The 17,609-nt window shown below is 42.7% G+C and overlaps 1 protein-coding gene across 1 annotated transcript in view; it reads left to right on the forward strand.

Annotated features, from left to right (window-relative positions):
- The window catches only part of STK39 (serine/threonine kinase 39), a 307,498-nt gene that overhangs the window by 106,316 nt on the left and 183,573 nt on the right, over window positions 1-17,609 (forward strand). Inside the window, exons 8-10 of the mRNA XM_032638323.1 lie at window positions 1,547-1,680; window positions 9,768-9,816; window positions 9,919-9,984. Of these exons, the coding sequence (XP_032494214.1) occupies window positions 1,547-1,680; window positions 9,768-9,816; window positions 9,919-9,984 (249 nt within the window). The remainder of the gene's footprint in view (window positions 1-1,546; window positions 1,681-9,767; window positions 9,817-9,918; window positions 9,985-17,609) is intronic.

Genomic DNA, 17,609 nt, shown 5'->3' on the forward strand with positions numbered 1-17,609 from the left:
TTGTTTTGTGGCTGAAATAGTTGAATGGAAATTATGAAGGTATTTTACAGAGAATATGGTCCATGTTTGTTTCAACTTTTTCCTAGGATTTTATTGGAAAAGCTTTAAGAGGATTTAGAAAAAAAAAAGACCTGAGGATAAAAAAATAGTTAAATGATTTTACCGATTAAAAAGTTAATACGTTCTTATTGTAGAAAATTTGGAAGTCCAAATAAGAATAAAGGTGAAAACAATCATCCATAATCTATCTCATCAACCACAGGCAATCCCTATTAAAGTTTTAGTGTAGTTCATTACATTGTTTTTCTCTGTATATTTATATACATATTTTTAAAATAGTTAAGATTTGGGGGTTGTGTGTACACACCTGATTTTGTCAGCAGAAAATTTTAAATTGAGGTGTAAACAATTGAAGTGACCTTTTGGGGAAAAAGCACTGAAACAGCGCTGAGGACTTTTCTTTCATCTGGTTTTTCTCTATTATTTTTTCTTATTTCTTGTTTGCTTTCTTTCCCTACTTTTTAGTGTTTTCCACTTGAATCCAGTCACATTGCTAATTCTGGCCTAAAGTCCTGCAGGACTTTTCTTAAAATCTCACAGATCTCCCACTTTTCTTCGGTTTGCTATTAGCCTCCACAAACAATAAACTGTCACTTTAATCCTTCATCTATTCACGCATCTGAAAGTGTTTGGCGTGTATAGCATTTGCATAAATTAAGGCTGATGTACGCATTAATGAGTTTTTTTTTCATTTTATAGGTCAATAGTTTGCTACAAATTCTACACTTTTTAAAAAAAAACAAATAATTTTGACGTTAGTGTGAAAGAATGGAATTTTTCACCTTTTCGATGTGAAACCTGTGTTTTGATTTTGTTTCGTCCCTTTCCAAAAGCAGCATGGACTTTTGTTCTGGTTATGGTTTTTAGTAACTCACTTGTGTCCCAGCTATCTTTCAGTGTCTTACTGTCTCAGTTTTGCCAAGCCTTTGAGCAATTTTCTGTATGTTTTTTCATTTAAAAAAGAAAAAGGGAGACCATGTGTTACCTCTTGGGATGTTGTGGATTTATTTTTAGGGCTGGTAATGTATTACAGAAGCCTTGAGTACAGGCGGTCCCTTACTTAGGAATAACCTGTATACGTGAACATTCCCTGCTGCTCTGGGCCTCTCTTTCTCTACCCTCCACTGCCCCCTTTCCCAGCCAGAGCACAGCCTGCACTAAGCTGGTGCTGGAGCTATGTGCTCCTGCAGGCCTTGTGAGAGCTAGTTCCCAGGAAGCCCTTGTCCTGGCCCCTTTGGGAGAGCACTCTTAACACAGAGCAGATTTTGTAAGTTCTGTCAGTGGAATAACAAAAAGGTTAAAGGGCACGTGAACAGATTTGCAAAGGGAACTGAATACTTTGCACACTTTCTAGAAGATGAAAATCATGGGGAAGCACATTTGTACCTAATCAAGGAGGGTCTCTGAGGCTTTGCTGGAAAATGAAAAACTCAGTTGTAGCAACTGCTGTCCTGAGATCCTGTCTTCCTGTTTGTTTCTGCTGCAGGTGTTGATGTTGACTTTGCAAAATGATCCACCCACTTTAGAAACAGGAGTAGAGGATAAGGAGATGATGAAAAAGTACGGCAAGTCCTTTAGAAAATTACTTTCACTGTGTCTTCAGAAAGATCCCTCCAAAAGGTATGTCAAACCGAGTGGATGAGTGAGTGATCATGACTGGGTGGGGTCATGACAAAGCTTGGTTTGTGGATGGGGAAGGGCTGTGTGAGGAGTCCTGAAGTTTAGTTCTATCCAGTTCAAGGGAAATCCAGCTCTGGTCCCCAGATTTCCAACCTGTTAGTGGAAGCTTGGGTCCAAAAGGGAGAGAAGTGAGTGAGGACGAGGGAGAGGCAGAGGAAAATTTTCCGTGTTAATGAGATTGGTGATGCTTGTTAGGTATGGGCTCTGTCATCAAAGGAAGCGAAGTAAAACAGAAATCAAAAGCAATTGGCAGTGGTGAATTCAGAAGCTGAGCTAATACTCTGCACTGTGTAGGTTGCGCTGACCTCTCAGGATTTGAATATCCTGCCAGCTCCAGTCTAAACCAGGCAGAGCTGTTGCATTTTGCATGAGCTTCCTTTGAGTTGCAGAACAAGTTGTTTGTGCTGTTTAAAAGATTATCAGTAAAGAAGATTAACATTTTTACATTTGAAAGATTAATCATATAAATAGAAGCAAACGGTTTTAAATTAACTTTAGTATTTCCTCTTTATTCTTGGGTTATTGCCCTGCACTGTGGTATGTCTGTTTTTTTCTGAGTTTTGTTTCTTCTTCTTCATTTCTGTGAGTTTGAAATGTCCTGGGTAGTGATAGTAGAGCCCAGTGTCCTTTGTCACTTGAAGGAGAATGTTAATGACGTGAACTGAGCATAAACCTTGGCTGGGGAGAGTCCCTTTGTAGTGCTTGGCTGTGTGCTGCATTGTCCTAACGTAAGGTAAACTTGGATTACACACCTGGAGAGGCTGCTGAGAAGTTACTGGCTACCCATATCCACCCAGGACTCCAACTTGATACTTAACGTTCTAAAACATAAAAGCTGGCTTCTCTTTTGGAACTTTCTTTTTCAGGGAAGGACCCTGCTTTTCGAAGGATTCCTTTATCCTTAAGTTCTTGATGAAACTTAAGCCTTTTGCCTTCACACAGCGATCTACTGTTTGAGCAGGCTACCCTTCTCTAGAATAAACATAGTTTCCATTATTATACCTGTTCTTTGTAGCAACTCTGTTCATTCCTTTACATTTTACTGAATTTGCCTTGAATCTTTTCTATATCAGTTAGTTACCTCCCTCATGGAGCCAGTTCTAAAGACTCTTTGCTCTTAAGCATCTTGAAATTATTTATTTTAAAAAGGGGTGCAACACTTGCTTGCCTTCCCCTTGTATTTGGTGTCATCTCCAAACGTAAGTTTTTAGCATCACCGAGGAGACAGACTTTGATCCTCTAAAGCCCAGTGAGAGAAGAACTCGTTTTCCCCTTTAGAAGGACTGGGTTGTGACTGATGGTCTTTGTGATTCTCAAAATAGTTGAGATTCCACCTAGTGGTGATGTGTAATGCCGCACAATTCCAGCTCTTTCAAAAAAGGATTCTGTGGGGTAGAACTGTTAGTGTACTAACGGATAAATGCATTTCTTTAGGAGACTTATAATTTGGTCAAAATAAATTAGATTAGACCGTCATACATTATATTTAACAAGCCATCCTTCTCAATAATCTTGAAAGTCTTTCCAGTTTTTATTTATTATATGAGCTCAGATATCAGGTTCCCACCACCCCACCAAACAACAACAATGATAACAACAAAAGTTTTAGAAGAGAGCCGCACAGAGTTTATTCGAATTCTCACAGCATCTCTCCCTCAGAGTATTCTCTTGGTAACATTATTGATTTACAAAGTATTAATAGGTGAAGAACTTCCGTTAGATACTTTCTGTATAATGTAATCTGTTCTCACTATTGTGCAGTTGTCCTCTGTAACAAACAGAGAGTGTCGCTGGTGCACAAACTTCCCAGGTGATTTTTTTCTTGTAATGAAAAGACACGACGTGGGAAGTTTGGGGAAAAAAGATTCAGGAAATGTGAGAATGGAAAAAAAGCAATATTATAATTGTTGAATTATTTATTATACAGGATGCAATTTAAAAATATATATTCCTGACTGAATTAATAAGTAACATCTAATTGCTGCTCAGGTCTGAAAGAAACCTGTGAGTATTTCTTCTCTTCTCTGCCTTTGTTTATATTGTCCAAAGATTTTTTCCTCTTCTCCTGTCCCCCTTCTTGTCTTTCAATATTTAGTTCAAAGGCCCCAGGTTCTCAAAGTTAGATACATCTGGGTGCGATTCCTAGCCCTACATCATCTGCATGACTTAGTTTCCTTGTCTGTAAAATGGGCCTAATAACACCACCTCATAGGGTTGCTATGAGGATGGAGATGATGCCCTTAAAGCAGAGAACAGTGCCGGAGCATTCCTAAGTATTCAGGAAATTGGGATTGCCATTCATTATTTGCCTTTTCTTCCTGACCAAGTAGAATTGTTGCAACCTCGAGTTTCCTGCAGTATGTTGATGATATGTCTCTTGTAGCACTTATCACACTGTGTACATTTATTTTTTTATTATTATTTTTCTGCGGTACACGGACCTCTCCCGTTGTGGAGCACAGGCTCCGGACGCGCAGGCCCAGCGGCCATGGCTCACGGACCCAGCTGCTCCGCGGCATGTGGGATTCTCCCGGACCGGGGCACGAGCCCGTGTCCCCTGCATCAGCAGGCGGACTCTCAACCACTGCGCCACTAGGGAAGCCCTGTGTACATTTATTGACTTACATATTCAATTTCCTCATGAGTTTCTGAGTTTTTTAGAAGGAGAATCTGTGCCTCTCATCTTCCTGTCTCTCTTTTTGTCCACAGTGACTGGTCTGTATTGCGTACTCAGTGGTATTTCTTGAACACCTGCAAACAATTGGGAGCTTGCAATTTGGGGATGATTTGGACTCATTGAAAAGAGTTTTGGAACCAGACCAGATTGGAGTGGGTTGAGGAGTGAAGGCAAGAGTTTCGATCATTGTATTTATTTCTGTTGCCAGCATATAGATCCTCTGCTTGTAATCTAAAAGCAGTTGACTAGTACTGAAATCCTGGTCTTGCTGAGTACCTTTTTAGCAATGAATGAAAACATATATCACAGGGGAACAGTGACCAAGACAGAATCATTCCTATGCTGGAGCCCTCAGGCTAGCTGAGAAGGAACTGTGCTTTCTGTCAACCTTGAGAGCTCGTGGAACTTTCCTATTGCCTGAGAGCTGGGTGTCAGAGCTGTTTGCCTCATTCAAGTCTGTGCCCTGCATTTGCATAGGTAAAGATTTGCTTGTATTTGCACAGCAGAACATTTTGCTATTCTTAAAAAAAAAGAGCCTTAATCTTGGAGGTTATATACTTCATATGGATGACAACTATAAAAGTAACTATCATTTTTTTTTAGAGCAACAAAGGGGTGGTTGTTGCATAGATAAATCCACTGGAAACAAATAAAACTTGGAATATTTCTTCTGAGGGAAGGGGTGGGGTGAGAAATGCAGCTCTGCCAGAGGTCAATGTATTGTTCTAAAAAGTTGAATTTTAATTTCTATTTAAACTGTATCGTACTCATCCTGAATCCTTTGAAAATTATTTTAAGTCTCAGTGGACTTTGGTTCATCCATATGTATTGGAATCCTTTAAGGGATTTTCTTCTGAGAATGTTGGTACTTGCAGACTTCCACATTGTTTTTAAGGATTTAAAATTGAATCATTATTCAAAGTCTGGGCCATCATTTTGGTTGCTGGTATAACATTTTAGCATTTCTTGTAAAATGGTGTTTGTGTTTACATTATATTGTATTGCTTGATAATTGTTAGTGGACATGTAAGACAAAATGGTGCTTGCAGAATTCTTTCTTCTGTAGTACTCGGCTAAGAGGCAGGCAGCACTGATGGTTCCACATTAACCCTACACTAGTAATTTCTATAGCATAAGACTAAAACAAACAAAACACGCAAAAACCCTAAAATCAGATGGGCAGCACACATCTTGGCTTCTCTCATACCTTCTAATCACTTTCTTCCCTTCCTCATTTTCCTCATTCTTTCCACTTCCACTTTTCCATGCTTTTTATGGAGATAGTTTGGCACATGTAGGATTCAACTCCAAAATTCAACGTCTGCTATTTAGTTCTCTGTATAGAGTAGAAATTACCTATTGTTTAACATAAATGTTAAGCCTGTTAAAAAAGGAGTGTGGCTTCTTAAACCACTTCTCCTTTCTCATGTCATTGTGTTTCTGTATCTGTTGATGAAGGCTGAGGGTGGAGTCCAAAAGAAAGAGTTTTCTCTGCAGCATGCTTTTCCCCTTTACAGTTTTGGTTACTATAGAAATGACCTTGCTGGGAAAGGGAAAGTATTCCCAGCCCTGTGTCTCCCGATAGGCCTGGCATTTCCCAGCCTTCTCTCTACGTGGGTCCTACACTTGACCCTGGGTTGAGGAGGGAGGAGGTGGGGTGCGGAGGAGAGAGGGGGGGCGTCTGTGGCCCCCCTCCTCAGTGCCTCCTGTGCACAGACGCATCCCTCGCCTTTTCTTTTTGGTTAGCCTGAGTCTTGTTTTCATTACATCATTCTCCTGCTCTCTCCCATATTGAGTAGATGCTTAGATGCTTAGAGTAGATGCTTAGAGTGCTGACTAACTCTGGCTAGAAGCTGTGGTTCGGGGCTCCAATGTCTAGTGGCATCATTCTTACCCCATATTTGATTATAGCATGAAACTGAGCTGTAGCAGTTTTGTGCTCTGTGTTAGGCTTTGGGGATATAACAAATGAATACTGTGTGGTCCCTTTCTTGGAAAGGCTTATAACCTAGTGGGGTGGAGGCAGGGAGATACAGAAACAGATTATTGCAAAGTGTGGTGGATTGGTGTGTGAGCACCAAGGTGGGAGCAATGAATTCCGCTACTTGTAGGACCTGGGAGAAATACCTCTGAAGACGGATGGCGTTTAAATGGGTTCTTGACTGACGAGCAAAGATATGCCAGTTGGTCACAGAACATTCTAAAGCAAGAAAAGCAGTGTGTGCTTTGTCATGAAAGAGCAAGAGATGGCGGAGACCATCACCGTAGCTGGAGGATAGAGTTTACATGGGGCGTGATGGGAAATGAGGCTGGAGGAGTCGGGATCTCAGGCCACTGAAATCCATTAGGAGGCATAAGAAATTGTTTTCGTTTAGAAGCCAGCTAGGGAGCAGTGTGGGTGATTGGTTGGAATGAGAAGAGAGAAGTGGCAGACAGACTCACCAGGAGGCTGTGTCGTAACGCTATTGACCAGAGGGGATGAGGGTTTCTACCAAAAGAGTGGCCTTGGGCTTCCCTGGTGGCGCAGTGGTTGGGAGTCCGCCTGCCGATGCGGGGGGCATGGGTTCGTGCCCCGGTCTGGGGGGATCCCGCGTGCCGCGGAGCGGCTGGGCCTGTGAGCCGTGGCCGCTGGGCCTGCCCGTCTGGAGCCTGTGCTCCGCGATGGGAGAGGCCACAGCAGTGAGAAGCCCGCGTACCGCAAAAAAAAAAAAAAAAAAAAAAAAAAAAAAAAAAAAAAGAGTGGCCTTGAGTTCCTTCATCATCTTGATTTTCTTAGTTTCTTTTCTTTCCACTCTAAAAAGTTAAATCTAAGTTATTTTGCATGCCTCTTGGTTTTTAAAATTTGGTTTCATGTGATAAGGTACCAAACATGGTCAGTCCCTTGTGTAATGGTTCCTCTTATATGTTTTCTCAGTAGCCCTCTCCTTTCTCCAAACACAATTCATGTGTTTGAATGTTCTGACCTTCCTCTTACAGTCTGACAGCACCCTCTAACTCTTATCTGCCAGACTGTAAGTTGCTGAGGGTAGTATTTATGTCTGTCATAGTCATTAGCGTGGGCCTCGCACCTAACATCATGCCTGACAAACAGCAGGTGCTCAGTATATATTTACTGGGAGAATGAAATGATGCGTTTGGCGTAGCTGGAAGCCCAAAACTTTGCCAATAATCACTAAGAGTAGTCTACATTAAAGAGACAACCAAAGTTAAATCACTTCAGTTATCCTTTTTAGTTCTAGTGCGTGGAGAACAAGGTTCCAAAACGAGGTCCAGGGTACAAATTCATGAATTTGAACCAGCTTACCAAGGGATACGGTACACAAAATGTAAAGCTTGGCCCGCCTGTTGTTTAGACCTTTGTTTACTCCAAGCAGTTAGCAGTTAGGGGCTCTTGGTTGCAGTGGCTATGGCAATTTGGGGTTCTTTGTTAGGTACCCCTAACCAGTGTTCCACTTGAAATTAAGGAAAAGAGCAATGACAATTGAAAGAGAAAATTTCTTTGCACAGAAATACGGTTTATGGCCCCTGCAGACTTACACAGTTTGTATACCGTTGCACTTAATGATGTTTCCTAATTCTTTTATACGCTTGGGTTTTGTCCCTGGAAACATTTTAGTGGAGCTTCCTGGTTCAGAGCACTGGTTTCCAATCTCTTCAAGTGTGAGGACTCCCTTTAAACTTGGATTCCCCTTAACACAATAGTCATGGTCCCTTTGGCAGTCACTGCCTGAGAGGAGACCTAATGATATTCAGTCATGCTTCCCTCCTCCCTCCCAGTTTTTTATTATGAAACATTTAAAACATACAGAAAAGGTGCAAAAATTGTACAGTGTTTGCTTCTACACCAACACTGAGATTCAGCAATGATTCACATTTCCCATATCTGCTGTCCCTGTTTACCCACATTTTATTTGCTGAACAGGTTGAAAATAAGTAACAGACGTAACATCTCAGCTTGCATTCCCTCCAAATACAGACACGTTCCTACGTAACCACAATGCTTTTCCACACTAAGTAAGTGAACAGTAGCTTCCTAAAATTGTCCTATACCTAGCACACTCGCCTATCTCTATTTCTAAATGTCTCTTGCAGCCTCTCCCCGTCCTGTTCAAATCAGGACTCAGGAGAGGGGCATGTGTTGCATTTGGTTGTACGTTCCTTTAAGTCTGTTTTAATCGAGAACAGTCCCCTCACGTCTCCCCTTTTCTTCTATGACACCGACTTTTTGAAGAGATCAGACCAGTTGTCTTGCTGACTGTCCTATCCTCTAGGTATATGTGATTCTTCCTGCCTGGCTGTGGGAACTATTGATGAAAGAAGCTATTCTTTATGGAAGAGTGCCAGTTACTAAACGTAGAAGGAATGAGAGTAGTAGAAAATCAGTGTTCTGCCACCTCCAATGAAATAATTATTTAAGGCAAAGATGCTAAAATCATCAGGTGAAAGTTTCTCCGGAACAGGGTATTCATATCGTGGCAATGTATTATCCAACAGAACACTTGCCAGTTGCAGTGGCGAAAACTTACCTTTACCATGGAGAGATCTTGGGCCTGGGGACCACGCAGTTAAACTTAGCATCCCTCCCGCTGAAATAACCTATCATTATGTGCCTCCCCCATGCTGCAGTAAGATGTGTGTCATCTACGACGTGTTCTTCCCCCAAATGCTTGTGTCAACCTAGCCAAGCCTTCAGACCCAACTTGCGTTTTATGGGAAATACAGTACAGAGAAACAAGTTAAATGACACCATGAGGAAACAATCAGACCAATCCCATAATGCTTTAAAATGAATTTGCATTCTGTTAATCACCATTCTATTAATTACCTTCCCCTGAAAAACAATAGTCCATGGACACTTGAGACCGCGTTACTCGGTGGCCAGACAGAGCTCGTACACATGCCGCGTGGTCCCCTTGCAGAAACCTTCTGCTCTTGGGGAATCATAGAACACTGTGGGCACAGTTTCTTCGATAGGGTCATATCGCAGCTTTTGTACTGCTTCTTAATAAATACAGGGATTTAGCTCACAGACGTGTCAGTCTGCCACCTTTTAGAAACACCGAATTCACTTAGTGAAGTGTAAGGATGAAGGATGGAAGATCGGTCATGCCCCAGGTATTTCACTTACAGGAGTTTATGTAGAGGCGGAGTTTTGCAGTAGAGGCGTTTGGAAGGAACTGGAAAATTGGCACCATTTAATTTGCTGCCAGCTTATGATTAATTTAGTCTGTGGCTTTGCTATTGCTGAAACTGGTCTTCCAGAAAGACTCTAGGATTAACTTGTTTCGTCAAGGCAGTGTCTTTATTGAGTGGTCATTGTTTCAACTCTAATTTATTATTGATCTTTCAGGCCCACAGCAGCAGAACTTTTAAAATGCAAATTCTTCCAGAAAGCCAAGGTAACATGCTTAAAAACCCAAGTAAATCTGCTATTTTGAAATCACTGTGAATTTCAGTGTCTTGTATTTGATGTTAAACTGTTGGGGATATTTGTTTTGCAGAACAGAGAGTACCTGATTGAAAAGCTGCTTACAAGAACACCAGACATAGCCCAAAGAGCCAAAAAGGTAAGTGCCATGAGCCCTCCTGCCCCAGTGAGAGCTGCTCCCCATCCAGGGAAATGGAGCCTACAGAAAAATAGGAAAACGATTTCACATACTCAGGATATGTTATGTAGAGGTTATCTGACCAGCGATTACTCAGATAACTGAGCCTTTTGGTTATCTCAGCCTGCTGCTGTGTGTTTGGGTGTGAAGCTCAAATGACTTCATCTTTCCACTTATCAGCCTGTTTAAGGAAGGTCAGAGGGGAGGGGCTTGTGTTGAGGCTTAAACACTGGAGAGGTAAAATATCTTTGAATATCTTTTGGGGGGGGGTTTACTGAAGAGGAACAGTCATTTTAAATCAGTTTGAAATGACAAAACGAAAAACAAAACTTTGTTTGTTTGGTTTTTTTTTACGGTATGCGGGCCTCTCACTGTCGTGGCCTCTCCCGTTGCGGAGCACAGGCTCCGGACGCGCAGGCTCAGAGGCCATGGCTCAGGGGCCCAGCCGCTCCGCGGCATGTGGGATCTTCCCGGACCGGGGCACGAACCCGTGTCCCCTGCATCGGCAGGCAGACTCTCAACCACTGCGCCACCAGGGAAGCCCAAAACTTTTGTTTTTAATGGTTATTTTAAATATCTGTGGGATATGGGTTCTTTCCTCATAAAAGACCCATGTATTTTTTTGTAGTCTATGCTGTGTGAACTAAATTATGCTAATAATTACCTGAAAAACTTTGCATTCTAGTATTTAGATTTTTTAAAGTGGTATGTATGTGTGAGTGTATTTATTTATGTGTTTTTACCCAGAGTTTTATTTATTTGTTATTACAGATTTCATCATGGTATGAAACCTAACAAAATTTAACCTCTGGTTTGGTTTGGTTTAGTTTGATTTGAAAATTATATTAGATATTTATAATTTAACATATTGACATAGTCAACAGATTTAGAAAGAGGAAGCTTCTTTGTTTTTTGTTTTCCTTTTTACAATTAATAGTTACAGGGAAAGGTGATATGAATCTGAGTTGTCTGCTCTGTAAATAAAATGGACAAAGAAATAGGCATGAGAGATTGCATCTCATCATGCTTAGGTGTGGGTAACTTGGAATGTTAACTTCCAGACATTGCCCTTTCGAAAACATTGGATATGGAGCACATTTAGCTGATGCTTTAGAATTGCTTTAAATAGATTTTAAAATAGACTTCAAGAAATGACCCATTCTGTGTGGGTATCGAGCCCCTCTCCTGGACCCGCAGAATCCTTTGGAGTGGGCTGGTTCCCGCGCTGTGGGCCTGGGCCGGGAATGGGGGATTGCTGTGCTGACTGTGCAGCCCTGAGCCACAGTAGGCCTCTGGGACAGCTCAGAGGGAAAAGTGAACCTCTAGCGATGGTCCATTAGAGTGGCACATCCCACGGGGCAGCGCGGAGAAGCAGAAGCTTCAGTTTGAGGCAACAGGAAGTCAAAATGCCCAACCGAGTGTGAGGGCTCCATCCAGAGGGCTGAAGGAGGTGCCTGGAGCACTTCTCTGGGGTGTCGGAGTCTAGCAATGGGGCCTTTTGATCAGATAACTAAAACGCCAACCAGAGTTGAAGAAAGCTGTTAAGAAAGCCATTGATTTGGACAGTATGTGTCCCCAAAGGACATTGTTTTTGGTTTCCCTCTGATCTTATCCTGTCGCTGTTTCCTGGGAGGAACTTTCCCAGGCCTGCATCCTTCCCAGAGCTCCAACCTCACACCTTCAGCCCCCTGTGCAGTGTTTGCAAACTGTGTGTCTTCCCTCCCAAACCTCATCTCCCTGTGCTGTCTGCTGCTTTCTGAGCCACCCGACCTCAGAGCTCGGGGATGATTTTTAGGCCTCCTTCTTTGTCTTCCCCATCTAAACCCACTCCAAGTCCTCTCCACATTTCCCTCTGCAACGTTGCTTGGAATGTTTCCTCCTGTTTTTGTTTTGTTTGTTTGTTTTTGTTTTTTGCTGTATGTGGGCCTCCCATCCGGACGCGCAGGCTCAGCAGCCATGGCTCACAGGCCCAGCCGCTCTGCAGCATGTAGGATCTTCCCGGACCGGGGCACGAACCCGTGTCCCCTGCATCGGCAGGTGAACTCTCAACCACTGCACCACCAGGGAAGCCCCCTCCTGTTTTTAATTGAACCTTTGCAGTGGATTTCTAACTACTCTCCTCCCCTACCCCATTCCTCCTAGACACTAGTGCAAGATTAACTTTCTAATCGTGGCGCTTAATTGCTCAAAAGTGGTTTCCAAAATTAAACAAAAAGAAAAGGAAATAAATGGGGGAAAAAAAAGGGTTCCTATCCAATAAAGTCCAAGCCCCTTAGCCTTGAATTCATGACACCATTTCAACTTCCCGGCTTATGCAGTTGACCCTTGAACAACCTGCCAACCCTCTGCGCAGTCAAAAATCAGAGTACAGTTTATAGCCGGCCCTCTGTATGTGTGGTTCCTGTATATCTGCGGATTCAATGAACTGTGGGTTGTGTTGTACTGTAGTATTTACTATTGAAAAAAGCCCATGTATAAATGGACTTGTGCTCTCCAAACCCATGTTGTTCAAGGGTCAACTATATTCTAAACTCCAGCGAAACTTGAACCGTCTATTAGTTCTTACTACATAACCCGTATTTTCCTTTGAGATTCCATCAATGAGGAATCTGTTCAGGCTCTCACTTCGTTTTCTTTCCTTTTTCTTTTTTTAAAATTTAGATTATTTATTACATATTAGTGTGTTGTGCATTCCAGATTCCATTTTGCACGTATCTTAAACAATAAGCAGCCAGAGTTTTGGGAATTATGATTTTCCAAGCATGTCTTCTGCCCTTTTACTAGCTCCTCAGGGATTGTTTTGTCATCCATCCCTTCAAATGGAAAATGGCCACACATCTGAGAGTCACACAAAGAAGGAAAGGGAGAATATAAATTAGTTCTTTAAACATCTTAGTAGAGAAGACAGGGGCCCATAATAATGCTCTTCTGGCTCTCCAGCTTCATTAAGTTGGCTGTTTTCCTGTCATAATTCTCATTTTAAAGTGCACTTTGGTTATCAGCTATACTCTACTCCTTGCCAGTAGGTTCCGTGGCAGGTATACTGTCCTGGTCAGCATCAGTCAGTGTGTGTCTTGTTCGTAGTAAGTGCCCACAAAATGTCTGCTGACTCAGTGAACACATGCTTCAGTGGACCAAGGAAAGATTATTTGAAACTCTGTCTCTCACTTGAACCCCCCAGTTGCTCGGCATATACTTGTTCCTAGGCTTCCTGTTAATAATAGACAGACTGCCTTCATTCCCCTGGACTCGTGATGTTGATAAGCAACCATACTGTTCCTTGTTTGAAACTCCTCATTCGGGCTTACTGGCCACGAGGAAGTAAATATTATTTTAATTTCCATGTGCGTTGAAAACCTTTGTGGCACTGTGTCTTTGCTTGTCGTAGGTCCTTACAGTGTTTAAGTAAATTTAATTTAAAAGTTGATACAGGGGAGTCCTTATTTGTGTTATTCATCCTTGGACTTGTCTTTATTGGCATCTGCTCAGCTGTCTCCCTTCCTGTTTGCTATGGTGCTCTAGTTTCTTGGTGGGGGTTTGTTCCTTAGACGATAACTGTCGATGTTGGTCCCTTGACTTTTGTCACCTCAGTTTGTTGTTTTTAAAACAGGAACAGACAGTTCATTGATGCTCCAGTGTTTACGTGGCCGCTGGGCCTGTTGACCAAGCTCAGGATATTTAGGCAACCATGTTGATTTGAAATTGGTTGTCATAAACCATAGTCTCTGCTTCTCCTCCTTTATGGTAATCAGTATTAAGAGCTATTTTTCAGTAACATGAATAACTCTCATATTTAAGAGAGAGAAGGACTGGTACTGTAGCTGCTCTCAGGAGGTCCTGTGGAGCCCATCAACGTGGTCTTTTGGTGTGACAGAGACAGAGGCTTATTGTATTCATGTTTGCCCAGGATGTGAAGCATTAGTTGAGAGCCACATAATTCCATGTGGGTATGTGATCTTCCCTGCATCCACAATGACTCCTCTAAATCAGGAAAAAAATATTAAAAAATAGAAACAGACCAGTGTGGCTTCTCTGGTAATTGAGTGACATAAAATGATTTTTTTTTGGATGTATTAATTGCAGAAATCAGGGATATTTGTGGGGTTTTTTGGTTTTTTTCTCTTGAAGGCAGCGTATTTGGTCCATTCTGGGTTCTTTTGCTAAAAGGTGGTGTTGTTTAGGGCTCATCTTAATTTTCTTTTGCCTTGATTTTTCTGTCTGTGAAATAGAAATTCTGTCTGACCCCAGGAATGTGATGAAGGGTAATGGGAGATTTGATGTTTCTGGACCTCAGCACACTCTGTAACTTGTAAATGAGAGAGTGCTAAACGTGAGCCGTGAGAACAGGGTGAAGTTCAGCTGTATAACTTCTTTTCAACTTTTCGCTTATCCTTGTGCATGAGAAGAAAAGGCTTCATAGCCATTAGTCCTTCTCATGTGGCTTTTTAGCGGCCTGTCTCCAGCCATCTTTCGAGGTTTGAAAGCTTGACCGCGAGGTGTTCCACCATTTACGCTACTGGAATCACTGGGTGGAGAAAGGTGAAAGTCATTCTGTTAGAATCAAATGCAGATTCTTCAGGCTGTGTGCACTTTCTGTAGGAACATCTGAGTGTCCGAGTTGGCTGATTTCTCTGTTTTACGTTAGCAAAATGAACCTTGAGTCACCACACTCACACTCATATCGTATACTTTTCTGTGGCTAAAACCCATCGATGCAGGGCAGGGCAGGGGCCAAGGGATGTCTAAATGCCAACCGCTTAGCCAAACGTGTATTGGCCAGAGAAAGGGTGAGGTGGGGAAACGTAATACACAGTGTATCTTTTTATTATGGTGGTCTGTGTTTTCATGGGAAGTGGAGTCACTGGAGGATTTTTGGTTTGAATTTTCTTAATTATGAAATTGAGAAGTTAGGAACTGTTAGTGATTATCAGAAGGAGGAAAGGGGTATTGTATCACTGCTACATTTGGGCGGAACCACTGTGAGTTGGAAAAACTAGGGTGGTATTTGTGGGTACCAGAATTTCTTATATCAGTCTCTAAGGTTGCTTTCATATTAAGGACGCAAGGCTGTTGGTTCTTTTTGTGTGTGTGTGTGTGTGTGGTACGCGGGCCTCTCGCTGTTGTGGCCTCTCCCGTTGCGGAGCACAGGCTCCGGGACCCGCAGGCTCAGCAGCCATGGCTCACGGGCCCAGCCGCTCTGCGGCGTGTGGGATCTTCCCGGACTGAGGCACGAACCCGTGTCCCCGGCATTGGCAGGCGGGCTCTCAACCACTGCGCCACCAGGGAAGCCCTGTTGGTTCCTTTTGATCCTCCTGTGTGTGTGCTTAGGAATCAGTAGGTAGGAATATTACAATTCACATTTATTTAATACTTGACATGCATTGATAACTTCTACTGTTTTTACTTTTTGTTTTGAAATAATTTCAGACTTACAAAAATGATACCAAAATAGTACAAACATTTCTGCATATATTTTTTCTCACTCTTTTCTTTGGAATGTTTCAAAACTATAGACATGATGGCCATTATCTTTAAATATACTTTAGTGTGTATCTTCTAAAAACAAGGACATTCTCTAACATAACAGTATAATTGTCAAAATCAGGAGATTAACAGTGCCAGGATTAATTTTCAGATCTGGTACCAATTTTGCCAATTTTGCCACTGGTCATTTACCTGGTCCAGGATCCAATCCAGAATCATGTAGTTGTTATGTCTCCTTTAGTCTCCTTTAATCTGGAATAGTCTTTCTTTTCCTTTTACAACTGTGACACTTTTGAAGAGTACAGGACAGTTATTTTGTAGACTGTCCCTCAGTTTGGGTTCGTCTGACATTTCTTCACAATTAGACTCAGTGTATGCGTTTTTGACGGGAATATCTAGGAAGTGATGCCACGTTCCTCTTGGCACATCATGTTGATTTAGTCCTTTACTGGTGATGCCGGCATGCGCGTAGGGAGGTATCTGCCAGCTTCTGCACTGTAAACACAAGTACCTCTTAATGGGAAGAATTCATTAATACTGCATTCCCTCTTTATATTAAACATTAAAAAGTAAAGCGAATGTCCTGGGTCATTAGTCTCTTTTCAAGGAAGCATATCTGCTTGGTGTCATTATGGTTGTGCATTCATAGGATGTTAATGATAGGATGTCCATGATTTCTGAGCAGTCTTGCAGACGAGGAACCCTTTGCTAGTGTGTGACGTTCAGATTGAGGTGGGAGGTGGCAATGGTGCTGCTCCAGACTCTGCACCGGCTCTGGAAGCAGAAACAGCTGGATTTGTGTCCTTTGTTGGGTGAGCTGCCTAATCTTTCTGATCCTAATCTGTCAAATGGAGCCAAGGACAAGGGCGTTGTGCTGCCCTGGGCGGGAGAGGTGATCTGCCCAGCGAGTCTGGTGCTGTGTGTGACTCATAGCCGGTGCTCAGTCCAACTGTGGATGCCGTGACTATCATGTAAATAAGGAGAATAATTTTTGCGGGTATAGGAGACAGGCATTTTAGAAATATGTAGTGAAACAGGGAGTGAGGAAAGCGGCCTGGTAGCGGGCAGGTGGGGATGGGTGATGTGGGTGTTTCTCTATTGCTGTTGCTTTGGGTGGAATGGAGTAAGAGCCCATGGAAGCCTACAGAAGGAAGGAAAGAATGATGCTCATTATTTCATCACCATTGCTTATCCACCTGTCTTTGCGTGTTCTTTTCTGCCCTATCAAAGTACTGACAGTGGGCAAGGGCCAGGGTGTTCCCTCTCTGTAGCAGTCCCCTCTACTGGGTGAAGTGTAGGATGTGTGTTTGTAAAGAGCCTAAGAATAGTAAGAATTAAATGCACACAGAGCTGTTATCCTTTTACAGCTTTTAGATTGCTTTCGTATATGCTTCCTTATTTATTTTAAACAACTGTGCTCCAAGACAGGTAGGGCAGGTATTATTATTTTAAAATTTATTTATTTATGGCTGCGTTGGGTCTTCGTTGCTGCACACGGGCTTTCTCTAGTTTCAGCGAGCGGGGGCTACTCTTCGTTGCTGTGCGCAGGCTTCTCATGGCGGTGGCTTCTCTTGTTGCGGAGCACGGGCTCTAGGTTGCACAGGCTTCAGTAGTTTGCAGCACACAAGCTCAGTGGTTGTGGCTCGCAGGCTCTAGAGCAGAGGCTCAGTAGTTGTGGGCTCACGGGCTTAGTTGCTCCGTGTCATGTGGGATCTTCCCCGGACCAGAGCTCGAGCCCATTTCCCCTGCATTGGCAAGCAGATTCTTAACCACATGCACCACCAGAGAAGCCCGTTTTTGTAACCTGTTTCACTGCTGCTGGGGGCACCAACTGCTGCTGTTCCTGTTTCTGCTGCTGCTGTAACAGCTGCTACCATTACAACCACTGCTACCAGTAGTGGACACTGAGGTGCAGACAGATAAAGGACACAGTCCAGCCAGTGAAACTCACCTTTCAGTGGGGGGCACAGTGCAAGCATCACAAGACCTGGAAAATTGAAAGAGTAGCAGAGAATAAATACTTTAGGATATGGGCATAGAATATGTACTACAGGAATGGAAAGGTTCATGGAGCTGGTCAATGGGGGGACCTGGGGAGGGGA

This window comes from Phocoena sinus, chromosome 7 (genome assembly GCF_008692025.1).
Source record: "Phocoena sinus isolate mPhoSin1 chromosome 7, mPhoSin1.pri, whole genome shotgun sequence".
Classification (NCBI taxonomy): Eukaryota; Metazoa; Chordata; class Mammalia; order Artiodactyla; family Phocoenidae; genus Phocoena; species Phocoena sinus.